Below are 20,672 nucleotides of genomic sequence, written 5' to 3'. Positions count from 1 at the left end.
CTGTCACAACCGATAACTCTAAAAGTGCACCAACGGGACGGGGGAGGATGCAGAGAATAAATTGAATTAGACAGTATTTACTGGAACTACGGCAGCTGATCCAGATAAGGAGGAAGGATGTGGGCAGAGATGGAACCAGACTGTGAATGGGGTGAAGGAGGTGCAGAGAGATGAAAGGCAGAGGCCAGTGCAACAGCAGGGACAAATGGAAAACAGAATTAAAAATGTAAGAGATATTAAAGAGCATTTGTTCTGGCAAACATGTATCTCACAAACGGATTGTGACAGCCATCGTCGTGACAGATTTTCTCCTAACCATTCAGAGTCAGTATCTCCTTCTCAATTTTTTCCTTAATCATTTTTTTCTTTTTTTTTTCTTTTTCTTTTTTTTTTTTTTTTTTTGCTGTACGCGGGCCTCTTACTGTTGTGGCCTCTCCCGTTGTGGAGCACAGGCTCCAGACGCACAGGCTCAGCGGCCATGGCTCACGGGCCCAGCCGCTCCGTGGCATGTGGGATCTTCCCGGACGGGGGCACGAACCCGTGTCCCCTGCATCGGCAGGCGGACTCTCAACCACTGCGCCACCAGGGAAGCCCTCCTTAATCATTTTTAAATCAGCCTCTTAAAGGAATACACTTATTTTTCTTTATATGGAATAGTAACACTGCTCTTGCAAACACTCAGCGTTCTTAGCAAACAAAATGCTCCCGTGAGTTGGAAAGGTGAAGAAGTTCATTCTTTTGCAAAGAAAGATACTTAATTTTAGTTTCCAAAGGGAAAGATACATGACTGTTGCTATTACAAATTCAGAACAATGAGAACAGGAAACGATCCCACAGAACTGGCACAGATGAATAAGACAGCCGCGTTCCTCACTCAGATTCAGAATCGCGCACTCCAAGTTAAGTTTTGCAAAGATCCAAACGATAACCTTCCCAGCAGTGGAACAACAAGTCACAGCTGACGAGATGCGAGAAAGCACTACGTCCCTCCTGTAGGAGTGGGTACCAGGGAGTGACTCTACCCCACGGCCTGTCACCCGGGGCCACGACTTGGTGACCCTCAGAACCACGGCACAGCTCACAGTTTCTCCAGTGAAGATGACATCGCTTACCTTGCTTTCAGAATTAATGAGACAAGTTTTTTTTTAAGAACCCACGGCTGCTAAGCACTAATTATTATTGTTCTAAGCCCTCCTGAGAATAAACCTTTGGAGACAAGTGATCTGGAGCAGGTACAGAGCACAGAGAGCAAAGAGGCAGACGTGCAGGCTTTTCTTAGAGGCAAGAAGGACAGGGTCTCAGGCACGACGTGCCTCTTAAATAGGTTGACCTTTTTCTCTGACAAAAGATCATACTTGAAGGAACTGGAATTTCTTTGGTGTTCTTTACACCTGAAGAGCTGAAAGAAAGAAAAATAAACGATGGGGCATACTCCCTTAGTTTAACGCCATATGGGGCTCAGGATTCCAAACGCCTCACACTTCGCCAAGGCTGAACTCACTCATGAAATTATACCCTCAGGCTGTGCAATTAAACGTTCTTTGTCAGCGAACACATTTGGGGGCCCGGCCTCATCGCTTCAGCCGGCACCATGACCGTGGGGCTCTCTTCTGACAAGGGTTGAGTTTCCATGTGTCCCCAGGAGTGGATGTTGGGATGCTGTGCAAACTGCCCTTGACTTTGGTCCTCACTCACCTGAGTGGGATTCTTCGGAGGCAGGATGCTCCTAAGAGAATACACTTCACATGACCTTACGCTCATTAACTTAAAATTCAGTTGTGCTGCTTCCCTTCCCTTCCCCTCCCAGTGGAGAACAGATTATAATTACAAACCCAGTCCGGCTAATTATGGACTTTGGATGCCTGTTAAAATGTCCCTGCACGGTTGGTCTCCAGATTTCTGCCAGCTTGCAAAACTGCATTGACTAAACCAACTATGAAACGCTGCACAGAACAAGACCTCATTTCACACAGTCGAGGGAAACGACGTCCGTCTGAAATCATGTAAGCACACCTAAAATATATACACTTAAATTCTACTGCCCTATCTCTTCTTCTATCTTTCTATGGTTTTTCAAATCTTCTTCTATCTTTCTACGGTTTTTCCAAAGCATCTGCCTACCATTTTCATCCAGGTAGGTCAACAGGATGGAGCTCGATTCTGTCCCTTCCGTGGCATAGTCCAGTGGGATATTTCCATTGACGTCCTGGAGAAGGACATTAGCTCCAGCCTGTAAGTGAAACCGAACAAATTTAACATTATATATACCATTAACATAGAAGGCAGATCCAAACTTTCATTTCTATCTTATTGAGGAAACAGACCCAGAAAAGTTTACATCAGATACAGCCGGCAGGATTACATAGCAAACTGGAATTATTTTTTAAGACAAATTATATTACATACTTTGTGAGAAACTCTCATGGTCCAAAAAGGTTCAACTGACCCTTGACAGGCAAGACCCTAGCCGCCAGTACACTCCTCCCTACACCCCTTGCCAAACCCAGAGTACCCAATCCCTGCCTGCTAAACCGGGCACGCCTCTTTGCTGGCTGCCCTAGACGTGCCTGGTTGTCCTAACACAACAGAAGTGGCCCGGCCTTCAGAGTCTGAACGGAGAACTCCTGTATGAACTTTGATCTTCCCCAAACTATCCTGTTAAATCTTCAAGCTCCTTGCTCTCCACAGAAACTCATTTGAGGGCTGTTCTCACAGGACAGTCGTTTTAATAAAGGCTGAGCTAATGGCTTCTGGTTGGTTTTCCTCTTTCCAAAAACTGTTTTCCAACAAAAAGCATAATCTGTAGACATTAATGGATGGAACATATTACATACGACTATCACACACCTTTTAGCTTCAAAGGGCTCTCCCTCAAGCGCCTCTGAGCCCACCGCTTGACTCTTTGCGCATCCCAGCCTAAATACGATGATAGACGTGCTTTCGTTCTTAAAAATGTAGTCACATCAATTGTCACCCTTGCTCTACATTCTTTAATGAGCTCCGTAAAATTTATCCAGCAAGATTTCCCGTATGCCTCCTCCCAATAACCTGTCACTAAACTCAGGCCAAACAAATGAAAGTTTCACCCTATCTTCTTCCTGTATTGCAATGTGGATACAGTTAATATGGTTCATATAATATCCAAATTCATAACTTTACATAAAAAGGAACATCACATTAATAGCTTTATATATTAAAATGTGGGGTTTTACCTTGTGTGTGTGTGTGTGTGTGTGTGTGTGTGTGTGTCTATATACTGCTTTCCTATGCCTTAGCAAGTCTGCACAGGTTTCCAAAAGACTGCTGTAATATAGTAAAAAGAAAACTAAAAAGTAGGTCAAAGTGGTAGCATATTCCCTCCACGTAAGTTGTACTGCTCACCTTACCATCCAGAGTGAACCACATTATATTTTCTAGAACCATATGAAGATACTTCTTTATTTGAACAGGTCAAGTTAGATATTTCAGATTTCCCTTACCTAAGGCAAACGTCATTACAAGGTCCTAAAGATTTCAGATTATCTTCTTAGTGCATTTCATTTTGTTTCAGTTATTCAGAGTCTGAAAAGAAGTTACTTGAGGCAATAGTCTTAAGTAGACTTTGCTAATGATTCCTTTCCTTTCGTCTCCAGCCAGGACAATAACGTTTTGCATATTTACCCAGCTTCATTGGTTCAAGAATCAATTAAGACACAGAACTACAGGGCATCCTTGCTGATTTCAATGCTAAGAGGTGGGAGATAATCAGGGTACTCTTTCTTGCCAAGGCATAGACGTTTCAGAGAGGATCTTATCTATATCAAACATCTGGGTGGCAGACGACAGTGAATATAATTGAGTCACATATTATCAATAACAGCAAAAATAAACAGGCGAGCGACCTGATGCCCAGGGAGAGGGGGCACTGGGGGAGAATATTTTCTATTCTTTCAGGAGTAATGAGGCTCTTTCAAAGAGAGTGTGAAACTGAAATGCGGTGCTGAATAATTTAGTTGGGTTCATTCATTGAAATTTCAACCCATTAATCCCCCACTGGTCTGTGCTGCTGAATGACCAGGTGTTATTTCCTGTAGAGACCTTCCTGGGGGGTCAGGAACTTCCCTAATCACAGATCACATCTCATTCCTCTTTGCATGCCCAACGGTGCCTGGGACCTATTAGGCCCTAAAAACAATTGACCGAAACAAACTGAAAAATAAGCAAACGTTGAACTTAAACTAATTACTAAAAATTGAGGCAAAGAATTATGTTTTTCGTGATAATTATTTTTAACTAAATTTTCTGACATTCATTTTTAAGAGTATATACATGAAATTACAAAATCACTCTATGCCTACTTAAGTTTCCTGCCTTCACTCTTTCTAGATGGATGACAATTGTGGGAGACTTTTTCTCCCTCTTTCCCCTTTCCATCAGTCCCTCCCTCCCTCCCCTCTCCCCTCCCTCCCCCCTCTCCCCCTCCCCTTCCCTCCCCCCTCCCCCTCCCTCCCCCCCCTTCCCTCCCTTTCTTTCTTTCCTTGCCACTGGACATGGGTGAGACACCCCAGCTGCAGTGGCTCTACCCCCACCACTCAACTATCTGGTCTTAGTAGATGTCCCTAGACGAGCTGATTCACGTGCCACAAAACATATATTTACATGATCCCCTGAAAAAGCTGTATTCCTTGACTTAGAATTCTGAAATTGTACATACATATATAAAAACCCCATTGATAAGATTCATGGCTGATTATTACTCTTAGTCTGACTAACTCAGAAGGTAATGTGTTGTTAATGGGTCCCTCTGGAACTAAGACTAAGGCAAGTCCTTCAGTTGTGGCTTCAAGAAAATAAATCACGTCGTGATTGGTTTCATCAGGGAAGTAAATGTTATATTATGCAAAAGCAAACTCCTCAAATGCTTTTGCAGTTGAGGCCTGCATAGTTCTTACTGGGAGCCCTGAATACATTTCCTTTCTCATTATGCAAGCTGGAAGGCCACCCCATCTCCAATTTGTCCTACTCTGTTCCTAGAGTATTGGAAATAGAACTCAAATGCCTCATTCTTCTCAGTAGGAATCTTATTTACTGCATGTCAGATGACATATGAACAAATAAATGCACATTTCCTGTAAATAAACATTTTATTAGTTTATGTAGCAATTTAATGTCAATGAATAAACTTGCCAATTGTTTCATTTAGTAATAATTCCCCAGCACATTAAAACTGAAACTTTAATGACAGTTACCTGGTGGACTTTTAATAAGCAAATACCACTTTTTTAAATATAAAACTTTATTGGAGTGTAATTGCTTCACAATACTGTGTTAGTTTCTGTTGTACAGCAAAGTGAATCAGCCATATGCATACATATGTCTCCATATCCCCTCCCTCTTTAGCCTCCCTCCCACCCTCCCTATCCCACCCCTCTAGGTGGTCACAAAGCACCGAGCTGATATCCCTGTGCTATGCGCCTACTTCCCACTAGCTAACTATTTTACACTTGGTAGTGTATATATGTCGCTGCTACTCTCACAATGTAATCCCTATCAAACTACCGATGGCATCTTTCACAGAATTAGAACAAAAATTTTACAATTCGCATGGAAACACCAAAGACCCCGAACAGCCAAAGCAATCTTGAGAAAGAAAAATGGAACTGGAGGAATCAGGCTCCCTGACTTCAAATTATACTACAAAGCTATAGTAATCAAGACAGTATGGTACTGACACAAAAACAGAAATATAGATCAATGGTACAAGACAGAAAGCCCAGAGATAGGCCCATGCACATATGGTCACCTAATTTATGACAAAAGAGGCAAGAATATACAATGGAGAAAAGACAGCCTCTACAATAAGTGGTGCTGGGAAAACTGGACAGCTACATGTAAAAGAATGAAATTAGAACACTACCTAACACTATATACACAAATACCACTTTTTATATGCAAATAATTTTAGTAACTTTTTATTTTGATATAACTTCAAGTTTACTCCAAGTTGCAAGAATAGTACAAAGAAGTCCTATATATCTGTTATAGGTTGAATTACATCCCCCCAAAAAGCAATGTTGAAGCCCTAACCCCTGGTACCTGTGAATGTGAACTTATTTGGAAATAGGACCACTGCTGATGAGAATAGCTAAGATGCAGTCATTCTGGAGTAAAGTAAATGACAGATGTACTTACAAAAAGAGGGTTATTGGGGACACAGACACAGAGGATGAGACAGCCATGTGAGGATCGAGGCAGAGATTGCAGTGACACTGCCACAAGCCATTGAGTACCTGAGACCACCAAGAGCTCAAAGAGACACAGAAGGATGCTTTCCCATAAGTTTCAGAGGGAGCACGACCCTGCCAACACCTCGACTTTGGACTTCTGGCCTACAGAACTGTGAGACAACAAGTTGCTTGAAACCACCCTGTTTGTAGAACTGCATAATGGTAACGCTAGGAAACTCTTTACCCAACTTCACCAATTATTTACACTTTTCCCCTATTTTTGCTTTCTCTGTCTCTTTTATTTTTCCTGAATCTTGTAAAAGTAAGTCACAGGCACCATGTCCCTTTACCCCTAAATATTTTAGTATGTACATCATGAAAATAAGGATATTCTTTTGCGTAAGTGTTATCAAAATCAGAAAGCCTGGCATCACTAAATTCCATTATATAAAGCACAGTCCACATCCAAGTTTCATTAATTTTTTCAATGACATCCTTGATCGCTATCACCCCGTGGCTCAGGACAGAATGAGGGGTTACCTGGGGCATTTTCTTTTCCTTTCTCTTTAGCCTTCTTCCACTTGAAACAGTTCTTCTGTCTTCTTCTTTAAGACCCTCTCATAGGTCCTTCCGATGAGATTTTTGGCAGGCAACCACAGAGGGGATACTGTGTTCTTCCCAAGGTCCTTTAGGTCCTTTTCATTTAAGGTCCACCCAGATCTCTCTCCCACCTCAAAATCCTTAATCACATTTGCAAAGTCGTTTCTGCCACATAAGACTAAAACATTTTTACAAAAAGGGAACAGTGCCTTTTTCTTCCAAAGGGTTCCTAACAGACTATGTTACTGTAAGTTATGTACATAATCTGCTTCTGGAAGTTGGTTTTACTCCTGTTAGTCAATTCTTCCCTATAATTAGTTTAAATGAGGTTTTATTCTTAGTAAGATTTAAGGGACATTACTTTGGTGATCTGACTGGAAGATGAAGATGGAGAGGGCTTTCTCCCTCATCCTGGAATGAGTGACAACCATGGGAAAAATTTGCACACCAGGATCAGGGCAAGTGGTGTAACTATGATGTAAAGGTGCGAAGAGCATGTAGTAGAAAGTATATTGACTTTGGACCACAACCTGTATTTGAATCCTAGTTTTCCCATGAATATTGTTACCTCAGGAGGTTAGGGTGTCTGATCCAGTGGTATGTGGTCTTTGAAGAGTTTTTGTTTTTTAAATAAACGACATAGGCAGCTTGGAAAAAAAAAAAAAAGGTGCCAGAAGACTCCTGATGTTCCTTGATCCCAGTGGTGATGAAGGTAACTTTGATCACTTGGTTGAGTGATGTTTTTAGACTGTCAAGTTGCAGCTGAGAACCCATGGGTTCATACTGATATCAGTAACAAAATGAATCCCTGACAACAGGGGAGAAGAAAGCTCTTCCTTGTGATAGAATACCAACTGGTACATGTAGCAGGAATGATAAGGTTAGAATTTAGCATTCATTAGAGTAATAATTCAGATGAGAGTCACCAGGGGATGCTAAAACTATTGGAAATACTGGAGCATTGGAAAGGTCAAAGTTTGGGAGAATCGCTGATGAGGAATAAAATATTTACAGTCTGCAAACACCTTGCCACAAAATATTCCATTAAATATAAAAATGCTGGCATCAAACATGATAGGGAAAATAGAAAAATGTGAGTGGGTATTTGGTGCTTTTGAATTGCAGAGAGTTTCTCTTCTTTTTTTAATTGAAGTAGAGTTGGTTTACAATGTTGTGTTAACTTCTGCTGTACAGCAAAGTGACTCAGTTATACATTCTTTTTTATATTCTTGTTTATCCCAAGAGTTTCTCTTCTTTGAATAGGAAATTTTGTACTCCTGTGCTAAGGTAAAGGTTATCCCAAACTAATATATAACACACACGCACTTATTTTAGGACAGAGAACATGCTATTGGCATCCTGTAAGCTTTTGTTTCAAGGACACTGGGAATTGTATTGTGAGACCAGAGAGTGTCTCTAATCTCCCTCACATCTTCCAAGTGCCACGTCGTCTGGACCCCATCGTCCCTCCAACCCATTATTTCCACCGGCCTCTGGCTCACTGCCCTCCAGCCACACAGGCCTCCTTCCTGTCCCTCACGTAATGCCCGGCTCCCACTGACTTCACCTGCTGGTCCAGCTGCCTGGAACGCTTTCTCCCTTGGGCATCTTGAGATGGCTGTTCCTTTATAGCTTCTTCATCGAATCGCTGTTTAAAGGTCCCCATCCCTCAATACTTCATCACTTCACATCACCTTACTCTGTTCTAATTTTCTCACAGTGATGATTATGATCCAATGTCTTAAGCACACACATACGTACTTATTGACAATATCCCACACTAGATTTCAAGCTCCATGAGAGAAAATACTTTGATATTTCTATATCTCCGGGATCTAATAAAGGCTCTATGTGCTCAGGAAACAATTATTAGTAAATAAATGAATGAATTATTAAAACTGTTAAATTATGTATTTATATATATTTTTTCTATTTATATATTTTTTTATTTTTATTTTATCACTGACAATTTGAAATGTTAGAACTTTCATTTTGTTTTTTGTTCTTATCAAACTTTCATTTTGGACACTGAAATTTGAATTTCACATAATTTTCACAGATCACAAAATATTCTTCTTTTTTTTTAAATAAACTTTATTTTACTTTATTTTTTGGCCACACTGCGCGGCATGTGGGATCTTAGTTCCCCGACCAGGAAGCGAGCCAGTGCCCCCTGCAGTGGAAGCGTGGAGTCTTACCCACTGGACTCTTAGGGAAGTCCCTCTTCTTCTTTTGATATTTTCCACCATTTAAAAATGGAAATGTTAGCTTACAGGCCATCAAAATAGAGAGTGGGCCGGATTTGTCTCATGGGGCCTACCTAGTTTGCAGACCCTTGGAATAGAATAAAATATAGAATGTCAAACACAGAAGAATACAAGCTCTCAAAATCTTGTTTAAAATTTGAGCTCCATTATTTGAATTTATTTTCTTTTTTTCCAGCTTTATTAAGATATAATTGGCATATAACACTGTGTCATTTTAAGATGTACAACGTGATGATGTGATACAGGTATATATTGTAAAATTGTAACTTTTTAAAATTCGCAGATTTAATTCTAGGAAAAGCTGTTTCTTAACATGTTCATGGCTACTGTATCCCTTTTCTAAATAATCTATTCAAGTGCTTCGGCTATTTAAAAATTGGGACTGTATTTTTGTTAATATTTTAAAGTGCTTATAATATTTTAGCACAAACTCTACGGAGGAAAGAGCAAAAATTGTAAAAACCAATCTATTGGCATAGTTACATATTCAGGCATAATAAACCATAAAGGGCTATACAACTTAATTTGATTTTCATTATGTTTTTTGCAAATATAATCATCTGACACATTACATAAATTGTTTGATTTAAATCTGACTGCAAACTATATTGTAAAATACTTTGTACTATAATCCATACCCTATAAAATTTGGGGGTACATTTAGCTTATCACCTCCAAGAAACCAGTTAAAAATTGTCCCCACATTTTTCCAATTCATTTGATCAAAACTACCCTGTGTTTGGGAAATGCCATAACATTCCCTGCTGAACTATTCACGGAGTCTCATATTAAATAAGAAAACTTTCTATCCTACAAGCAATGCACACTCAAAAGAAAGGGACATATTTAGAGAAAAACAAGAAACCTAAATGGGGTTTCTTACACAGAAGAAGTCTGTAAATTTGTACGTCTGTATTGTCCACTATTTTGCATTAATTAAGGTAAAAAGTTTGGTGAAACTATTACAAAATGGAAAATGGAACGTTAGAACACAAGGAGCTGCAACACAGGAACACAAAGGATGGGGAGGTGTGGGTTAGAGGTGGTGGAAAACGGGAGAAATGGGGGGAATCTGGCTTGGCCTCAGGGAAGGCTGGCTCTGAGTGCCGGGTTTCGGCTCACTGGTTTTGCGACCAAGGGCAAACCACCCAGTTTTGTCCTTCAGTTTGCAAAGTGGAGCCAACTCTGAGTCTATAATGTGTAGGAGAGTTATCTTCAGTATAAGCCCATGAGGTACCCAGCCCAGGGCCAGGCACTCAACAAATGGTAGCTACCCTAATAATTAATTGGAAGAGGAAGAATATCTTATTATATATATTATTTGCAAAGACAACCATTAGATCACCCATCCTTCTCGGCAAGCACAGTTTTTAGCTAGGTTTAAGAATTAAAATCTGGAAAATGGGACAGAATGAAAAACTTGCGAAGACATAGGACCGTACAGCCCAGAGCTCTTTGAAATATTAAAGATGGCAGGTTTGGTTTGGTTGGATTTCTCTCTTGCACCCCGCTTAGTTTTTTTTTTTTTTTTTGAATTTATTTTTGGCTGTGTTGGGTCTTCACTGCTGCGCGCGGGCTTTCTCTAGTTGCGGCAAGCGGGGGCTACTCTTTGTTGCAGTGCATCGGCTTCTCACTGTAGTGGCTTCTCTTGTTGTGGAGCACGGGCTCTAGGTGCGTGGGCTTCAGTAGCTGTGGCGCGCAGGCTCAGTAGTTGTGGCTTGTGGGCTCAGTAGTTGTGGCTCACGGGCTCTTCAAGCAATTCATGGAAAAGACTCTGACAAGTACAGGTTTCTGGTAACTGACTATACTGCTGAACTGCATGAATAAGCATTTTCAGAACTCTGATGGAAAACTGATGAATTCATAAAAGTGCTAACAAAAGATCAAGATGAAAAAAAATTAATTACATGGGACTGAGTGAACTGATGAGGATGATGATAATTTTTGTGACTTTCTGTTTGAAGTAAAAAAAAAAAAAAAAAAGACAAGCAAACCCAAAGAGTCCCCAAAATTGAAACCTAAAATCATGAAGAAAAAGGATGGTAGATAATCACCCAAAAGGGCAAGCAGATGCTGTCAGAAATGACAAATGCTCACGCTTCTGTGTAGTACGTGCCCTCTCTACTCTGCTTCATTGTACACTCTTTATTATTCTTGAAATAGACAGTTGGCAAGAATGCTATTTTATTCTGAATATTCAAGCCACCAAAAGGAACTGGTGAAGAAACACTTAAACCTGGCTACCCCAAGCCGTTGAATCGCAATCTCTTTCCCCAAACCTCAGCTGAGACATCAGAGTTGAAATCCCTGCAGCAGTCAGAGGGAGGCTGTCAGGTACGGCGTGTACCAGCAGAAACCTGTAAGAGAGTGAATTAGCCCTGACAGCCACCAGTGAACAGGGCTGAGAAGGAAGGACTCATTGTCTGGGCACAGGCCTTCCTGTCCCTCCTGTTACCTGACTCAGACCAACCAGAGGACTGCTGAGCTGCTACCTGCCTGAGATCATGAAAACTTAGTGAACCGAAGCAGAAATTTCATGCATCTCTGGTCCCAAGCAGAGACTTTCCCACCAGTTTCCATTGTTTAAGCAGCGACAGAAAACTAGGAGCCCGTAATTTTCCTTTGGATTCTAGATTTTGGGGCAGATAACATAGGAGGTGATACCGCTGGGGAATCCATTTGTTCATTAAGGAACTATGCATTCAGCGCTAATTATGATGAAAGTGTGCTTTGAGATTTTAATGATTGCAACTTTTTATGGTAATAAAAAATTAAAAACCTGTATTACAAGCATTTAAAATTTTATAACAGCTGAAATTATACTGGAACCCATTTTTACAGCCCCCTCTGCAAACATCCTGAGGTCAGTAATTATTACTTTGGGAGCACATAAATATGTATGTATAGCATGGCTGCCATGCTAAGTAACAAACCACGCTAAGAAAAGAAAACCTGTAAGAAAGGAAAGGTAATCGTAGAATTCCAAGGGGCTGGGGTGTGAATGGCATTTACAGTCACGCTAAAGAAACCTCTAATACTAACCTGACAGACGTTTGCCGTGATGAAAAGGGGAAGACGGGCACATGGGCAGAATGGGTGTATCCAGCGGGGGCTGGGAGTGTCACACAATAGCTGAATCCCTTCTTCTAGACTGAATATGAAAAATCAAGGTGTGGCAATATTAACATAGTTATTTAACACGAAATACATGTAAAAGTCAGAGGAACCATCTAAAAGAGTTGAAGGTGGTTGTATTTGGGAAGAAAAATTCGAAGGGTAGAGCTGAAGGGAACGACTGAGTTTTACAGAGCTTCCAACAAGCCTTGTAAAACTATCTGGCTTTTAAAAACATGGGTACGCATGACAGGTAAAAATCTAAAGTGAAAAAAAAATTGAATGGCCTGCATAAAAATATGTGATGAGCGCTCCCCCGGTGGCACAGTGGTTGAGAGTCCGCCTGCCGATGCAGGGGACACGGGTTCGTGCCCTGGTCCGGGAAGATCCCACACACACGTGTAGGGAAGAGGGAGGGAGGAGAGAGACTGATTTAAAAATACATCAAAATATATTCTATGTGATGGAATTGTTAGTGATACTAAATCTCTATACATCTGTGGGTGTCCTTCAATTTTCTACAATAAACGTGTGATATTTATGTTGAGAAAACTGTGTTTCAAACTAAACAATGAACAAAACTATGAAACAAGATGAAAACACATGAGCATTCTCTTGGGGCCCTGGCAAGTTTCAAATCTACTAAATTCCAAGGTGAGGAGTAAAGCTTGAGACAAATTAACAATTATCCAGTGACCTGGCGCAAGTAACATTTGAATCAATTCACGGCCTGGCTATAAAGGTCAGCCAATCAATTAAAAGATACAATTTCGTAAGCAAGCCTGTTGAATATGCATTTCTGAGAAAGAAGCTAAGAAAAGAAATCACGGGTTCTAGGGTAAGTAAAGAGCCCGGTATGGTTCGGGTAAGTTCAGTATCATCTCAAGGCCCATGCAAATATCACGTTTCCTACTAAGCCTCTCATTTCTTCCTATAGGAGGTTTTTTGGGGACCACACAAAACTTAGTAAATACTTATTGACTAAGACCTTATATGAAAGAGCCAGGACCCTCCCACCTCATTCATCCTTTACAGAATCATTCTCCAATACCAGTCTGATGTTTACTCTGCTTTTTAAAAAGTCTGTTTCACTAATCTGAACACTTCATTCCTGCTCTGAGAACATATAGCTTTTTTCGGGTCTGTTTACCAATAAGCTGAAAATATAGGCCTTTCATACTTTCTGTCCCTTAATTTTGTGTTGCTGGCCTTCGTGCGTGGTGTTTATCTCCAGTGCCTTATGATGTCAGCACCTCTTTTTCTTTCTTTAGTCTAGAATATTCTATTACAGTTTTCATGTTCCACCCTGTAATATTTAGGTATGTACACAAGGGAAACCACATAAGGTTTAATATGTTTTTACATTTGATCTAGGGATGCAGTTTGCAAATTTCTTAGGTTTGCTTCTCCATGTTTGAATGACTAGCTTCCCCTGTAATTAGTACAGTTCCCCCAACGCCATAGGGAAGCTCTCAAGGCAGTTTTTCCCCTTGACTTTCACGACACTGCAAGCTTCTGGTTTGCCTTCTAAATCTGGCTTCCCTTTCTCAGTCTTCCTTGCAGCCTCCTGTTTCTCTCGGAATCTTTTAATTAGCTTTCTTTGGACCCTTTTTCAAATGTTCTTTTTTTCGGACTTCACATTTTCATGGGTTGATCTGATCTACTCAAGGGCTTCTGTTACCCTGTGCATGTAGATAAGACTTTTCTTTCTCTCCTGAGTTCCAGAACCAACTGCCTCCTAGATTCCTCCAGGTGGATGCTTTCCGTGGGTCCTGAACTTCATATATTCAAAAAGGCATACATGGTCCTTATGTAGAAAGATTTTTCCGCTGGTGTTTGCTTTCTTTGTAATTGCACCCTCCCTCCCAATTTCCCCAAGTCAGAAAGCTTGGGTTCATTCTAAAATTCCCTCCCCTTCTTTAATGCCTACCTTTGAAAAATCAACATTACTATTGATTTCAATTCAAAATATATCACCACTATTTCCTTTGTCCTCACGGCTCCCACCCTCAACCCGCAATTCCTGACCTGGGATTTACGAAATGTTCTCCCAAAGGCAGTGCCTCCAATTAGATGCCCCTTCTGTCTACCCCACTGCTGCCCAGGCCTTAGACCAGATCAGACACTCCATACTTGAGTTTCCAGAGTGCCCTTTACTAGCTCCTCACAGGACTCACTGAAAGCTAAGATTTGATGCACGACATGCATAAAAATATTTATGTAAACATATTAATAATTATACACTAAGTAATGAATTCGTGTTTAATCTCATTTTGTACTTTCCCTACTATTCTCAGGAGCAAGCCCAGCACCTGGCCCATAGCAGACCCTCAAATAAAGAAGATGTTAAAGGAAGGAAGGAAGGAAGGAATTGATTCTCATAGTAAGTTAACCAGAGATCATTTGAAAACAGTGTTTCCATTATTATCCTGAGTTTGAGAGGAAAATGTGTGGCTTACAACTTATTGAGGACCGATCTCTTTTTCTAAAGTAGTCATTGGAATTTATATTAATTCAGAGAACAGGATCTATGAAAAGCAGGTAAATTTGACCGTCATGGGAAAACGTTAAATCCCTCAGGATTCAAAGACCACTGCAGAGCAGATCTAGCGATGGTGTTCTGCCAGGTGAAGAGATGGGTTCCTCTCCAAACCCGGCCCCTGACCACTGCCATACCAGGGACAGTTCAAGTAGCTCTTTATATGAGATCATGGGACAAGATCCCTGCCAAACTCTAAAAGCCCATAATTCTATGTTTTTGAGGTCTCCTTTTGCATTTTAGTGTCTGCAGTTCTCAGATGAGGATGTAGAAGTGATATAAAAAGTATAAGGCAAAGAAGCTAACTTCAAGGTGTTTACAGGTGACCTGAAGAGTAACTATTCACCACATCATCCCCATCAGCGCCAACCAGCACAAAGAAGACGGTAGATCCAGAGAGACGGTAGAGACAAGGACAGACACGGAAACAGACAAAGCCCTGTGAACCCCAGCCCCGAAACTTTACTGGCTCTGTAAACTCAAGGAATAATATCATTATGATCAGGTGTCATCCTCACTTTGGGATGAGACGCAAGTGGATGCCTCTTAAAATGTTTTGTTGAGATTTTCTCATTATTGGTGACTCTCCAATTAATTATCCCTAACCTCAGATTGAAACTCTCAAACATTCTATCCTTATATATTCTCACTACATGTTCATCTCTGGTAACAGAGAAGGTGACCTTGGATTGTGGTAGAGTGGACTCCCCACAAAGCAGGGGCTCTTTCGCCTGTCCCCAGCTTCACTGATAAGTTTCAGCAGCTTTTATCTACATTTTACGGCTCACTACACTTGTAAGAATGTTTTTCTGGGGTGTTCACAGCCAAATGTGTTTGGGGAGCCTTGCACACTCTACTTGGAACTTCAAAACCCATCACAGCACTGGGAAGCCTCTGTATGTTGGGAAGGGTCCTGCTGAGATGGGGACTAACCTGTCCTAATATTTTGGGCACCGCTGAGCCAGACAATGAAATACCAGGCCCAATCCGGAAAGATCTCATTGGGATGCACCTGGACTGAAGATGCATGAAACCCTTTTCTGTGATACCCCCTTTCATTTACCGTTTTACGTATTTAAGAATGGGAGCAGGAGATGACTGTGTCGCCATTGAACGGGGGCAGCAGGACAGGTGAGTATCAGAATTAAGGAAGCAATCCTAGAATTGATAGTTGCTGATTCTGAAAACCAGCTGTAGGGAGGGAAAAGAGCACGTTAGGTTGGACGTATTTCTAGCAGCCCCACAAGACGAGAACTATATGTTGGACAACCTCACAGCTGTTACAGCCGTTTTTTCCCAGCAAAGTCATCTGATTGCTGCTACCGACCTTATAGTCATATAAATACGACTATCAATGTCTTTCTTGCCTCTGTTATATTTAGAAGTTTAACTTACAGATTTATTCCACTTCCACTTCTCCTTGGCTGACAGAAAATCCCTAATGGCAACCGGGTTTTCTCCGGCACCATCTTGCCTTGGCTTTTTTTAAAATTTACTTTCTCAGGCCAAAAAGAACCATCATCTTACCTTTTACTAGATATATTGTTTATTCATGTATACATTTCCACCTGACTTACAGTCTTTAAAGTTTTAACCCAAAGTGTTTACTAAAAGTCTTCTATTATTACTGAAAGAGGAATAAGCACTTTGGTCTATCAAATTGTTCCCAAACTAAGTTTCCTTGTGTATTCTAATTCCTCAGGCAGTCAAACTGAATTAAATTCAAATATATTTCGTAGTCGTATGACACTTTTCCACATCATTTCTTTCATATAACCTTCTTCATTTTCTCAGTTTCCAGGTAATATATATATAGATTGCTGCATTTCTCCTGGGTCTTAACTTGCCAGTGATTTGACAAAGAGTACACAACAACATGTGCGTACCAAACAAATACCAAAAGTACAGAATAGTAATAAAAACAAGGGCATAATGTGTGCATTTTATGAAACAGTAATTCCTGCTTCATCTACATAAATGCAATTAACTATTCACACTTTAACATAGAATTCTGAAATTCCGTTAAAATATCTGCAAGTTACACAGTTCTCAAAGTAAAAATCTTCAGAAGGCTTAGATGTTACTATTTTTTTCCCACAGACTATAATCATTAAGAGAATATAGCCTACAAAATCTGTCAAAGAGTGATTTTCATTTGGCAAGTCCTGGCTGGAGATTTCTAAATTAACTTATTTTAAAAATATGGATCTCATAATATCTTCATGGAAAATGATAAAATATCTAAAGTATAAATGACCTAACATCCTATTTCTATTAATATTAAAATACCCAAATCTTGCTGTGGTAATAGATAAAATATTGAAAAAAATAAGGGTGTCGAGAATCACAAATGGAGACAAAGATATTACACTAAAGCTTCACTCGGTAATATATACTGTTCTTGATCTGATATTTCCGAGTTGCCCCCAAATAAGTGAGCAGTTTACACTACAGCGGCATAATAAAGTACTTTCCAAATGTGGTTTAAAGATTCAGTGTTTCTTTAAATTTAAATGTGAACAAGTTTCTGATTTCGTGCAGCTTTATCTAGTAACAGATCACACTCGGCTCCCTGGGACGAGTTCTGAACTGAATAAAGAACAGCAGTCGCCCACGTCTGACAGCGAGTGAGATGGCGGGGACCTGCTCCCCTAATGGAATCACAGGATGAAGGAGTGAGCTCTGATGATGGAAATGCAAAGACCACTATTTCTGCATTTGCTCGCGCACAGGGCAATGAGTTGATCCCCTCCTCTTCTCCTTAGCGGAACGGACTGTAGGAAAACCGAACAGCCTCAGAGCTAAGCGGTCCTGATAACAGGGGTCTCCCACAGAAGTGGTTCACTACAAGTCATCGGTGGGAAAATATAAACTTACAAACAAGCTCTACCCGGAGGACACACAGCTAGGACAAATGTGCATGGGACACCGGTCGGCAACCTCCAGGGAATGAAAATTGAGAAAAATACAATTTGAATGCAAGGTCAAGCCATCGAAGCTTGGCTATTTTAGCAGGACTCAGGGATGTGGCATTTCCCTTGTGTTAAACATCTGTGTGTGCTCTGAGGGTGCAGTGCCTATGAAAGTAGCACTAAGTTGAATACTGAAATAATCACACTTTAATTTTATCATGAAATCAACCCCAAGTGTGACGTTACCATCTTAGATGACAGATATGTCTGACCTATTTACACCTTCCAACCATCAGTAATGTGTTGGAGACTCCTATTATAAATTATTTTCCTGCATTAGGAATGGGATATTCTGTAAACAAAGACTGACATTTCAAAGCACTGCTCTCATGCTGAATGTATCACAGATATAATGTGGTTGCAAGTGAGTAGGCACTTAATTGATACTGGTTTAATGTTACACATTTCTCTCAGAACTGTCTTGGCACTAATCACATTAAAATCCTTTTTATTTAATGGGCCACGTTAAAATACACAATTTTTTCCCAATAGGTAGAACTCACTTTTTAAATTACAAGTTTCTAGGAACCTTTGAAGTTAATATTAGAAGTTAATTTTATTCTTATATGTATAGTAATCACTGTTTCAGAAATTTCCAAGAATCTCTAAGGCACCTGTTAGGGCATCCTATTTTAATATTCTCATTGTAATTTAAAGCATAAATAAGCAAAGGGCTATGTAAATTTTAGTATACCCTTGCAAGTTGTCAGATTACACCATCACATATATTTATTGGGTTGCAAAATAATACAAATATGATGATATTGGTTTTATAAAAATACCTACAGTATATCTATATACAGTTATAAGTACAAATACCCATATATATATGTGATCATATGAATATATTATTTTCTGTAAAACAGGATCATATTATCTGTCTGTTTTATGACCATCTGCCAGATGTGTTCCATTGCTCATGGCCATCATCACTCCAGCTGAAACTTCCACCTCCCCTGACCTAAGCTACAATAACAACCTCACATCGCTAACAGGATCCACTAGGGCCCTCCAATTCTTTCTCTCCTGCCCATAAAGGGAGATCATTTCCACATGACAATCTGGCCACGTGCCACGGATTCTCACTTAAAACTCATCAACACATACACACCTAGGACATCATCAAAATGTTACCACCGATTTTTCTCTGACCAGTGGGCTAATGAGTGACTTCTTTTTTTTCTGTATTTTCCAATGCTTGTAAAACAAACATTATTTATGTAATCAGAAAAAGAAAACACCTTACTAAAAAGACATTCAGAAGTCAAATTAAATGCTTTATAATATTAATGTAAATTATTAGATTTTTAAAATTATCTTAATTAAAATATAGACTAAAAATATTATTTATCATGAAAAACACTTGAAAAGAGGGAGTACAGTTTACCAAAAAATGGGAGCATAAATAATCAAACAGGGTAAACCTACGAAAGTTTTCCCTAGACCTTGAGCACAGATAGTGGTCTGTACTTCCCAAACTTAATAAACCCATGTTGCTATTAGATGTACAAAATGTATGTATTTTTCTGTTCTTCAAATAATTTTATGTAAAAATTATAGAAATGCCATGAAGCACACATTTTTCAGTTTACGCTTTTGTATTTAAAGAGTAAGTATTTCTTCTATCGGACATTAGTCAGAAAAGAAAAATCTTCATCATCAACAGTGGAAGTTTCTGAAAAGGCTGACTAGTGACAACAGTATGTTATGAAAAGTCAAGTTAACATGTATGATATGTGCAAATGCAGGTCTTTCATATTCTTGTAGAAACAATTCCTACTGTGTAAAAGATGCAATCAGAGAACCCTGGGAGCAGCAAAAATCATGCTCGAAACCAGACAAACTTCATTTCCAGGGACTGTGAATCTAGTGTTAAGTTTTTTCCATAATCACAGCCGTGGTTGATTACATTTCATTACGTTTTTTTTTTCATTACGTTTCATCTATCTTAACAGAACGGACCATTTTACATTTTGATCCAGTATTGATACTGAATACCCTGAGGTGTCATTAAGCATGGGCTACTTCACTCAGTAACTTAAGGAAATAACATGTCGACACTCATGAGAAAAGTGGCAAAAATAAAGTCAAAAGAGAGAATTGAGCAATACTGAATTGAAAAATCCAGGCGTTCTTCAAAAATAACTTGTCAGTAATTTACGTGACAGTCCACTGCCACTGCAGGAGGAACTGTGGTCAGAACCATGAAAACATTTCCCACGTTTTTGGAGTTTATTTGTAATGAAGGAATTACCGAAGTCACATAACTAGTGAGAGAACTAGTCAGGGCTTATACTTGAGGTCCTGACGCTCAAATCGTTGCCATGATGCTTTACGCCTACGTTAAGACCAAGGAACCATTCCTTCTAATTCTTTCTTCCACTTTAAGCCTTTAAAATTCTTGGTATATTTATACCTACGTTTGTGACCACCATGGTCAAAGCCTTTACTAGCAGTTTTGTCCACACTCAAAAAGAGTGTTCAGTGTGTCAGTGCCGCTTTCCATCAGACATAAAAACTTTTTTACATAAAAAGTTGAGTGATGCCCAGAGCTATTTACATCAATAACCTATCAGGAATTTATTCTTTCTGATTGACTAGGTCCAGCTTGTAAATACTTGTTTCCTTCCCTAAGAAAGTTCTTAGATGTTTTCCTTACTTCTTCTTTATGCTACACCAGGGAAGGAAGTGACAGCACAGTTCTAACAGGACACATTGACTTTCACAAGAAATCCTTGTTGATATTTTCACTTAAGATTATTTATAATATAAATACAATTACTGTCCAAGAAGATGACGTGATGCCTGTAACACCAATACACAGACTTCATCAACTACATAAGCTCTGCAGCTCTCAAAATACAGCTTCTCTTTTTTGAATATATTTTGTAGCAACCACTCAGGTGGCTAAATTTAAAAGGAGGTGACTCTTATTACCCTTGTGCAAGTTGATGGAGATCCTGATTCTTTCCCA

At 39.8% G+C, this 20,672-nt stretch overlaps 1 protein-coding gene across 5 annotated transcripts in view; it reads right to left on the bottom strand.

Annotated features, from left to right (window-relative positions):
- Positions 1 to 20,672, bottom strand: part of MYO16 (myosin XVI) — a 641,507-nt gene that overhangs the window by 316,945 nt on the left and 303,890 nt on the right. For all 5 annotated transcript variants that reach the window (XM_079902787.1, XM_079902784.1, XM_079902785.1 and 2 more), the window contains one exon: positions 2,122 to 2,230. In XM_079902787.1, the coding sequence (XP_079758913.1) occupies positions 2,122 to 2,230 (109 nt within the window). The remainder of the gene's footprint in view (positions 1 to 2,121; positions 2,231 to 20,672) is intronic.

Source organism: Stenella coeruleoalba (genome assembly GCF_951394435.1).
Source record: "Stenella coeruleoalba genome assembly, chromosome: 18".
NCBI classification, from domain to species: Eukaryota; Metazoa; Chordata; class Mammalia; order Artiodactyla; family Delphinidae; genus Stenella; species Stenella coeruleoalba.
Note: the sequence above shows the minus strand (reverse complement) of the source record. Positions and strands in the feature narration are given on the sequence as shown.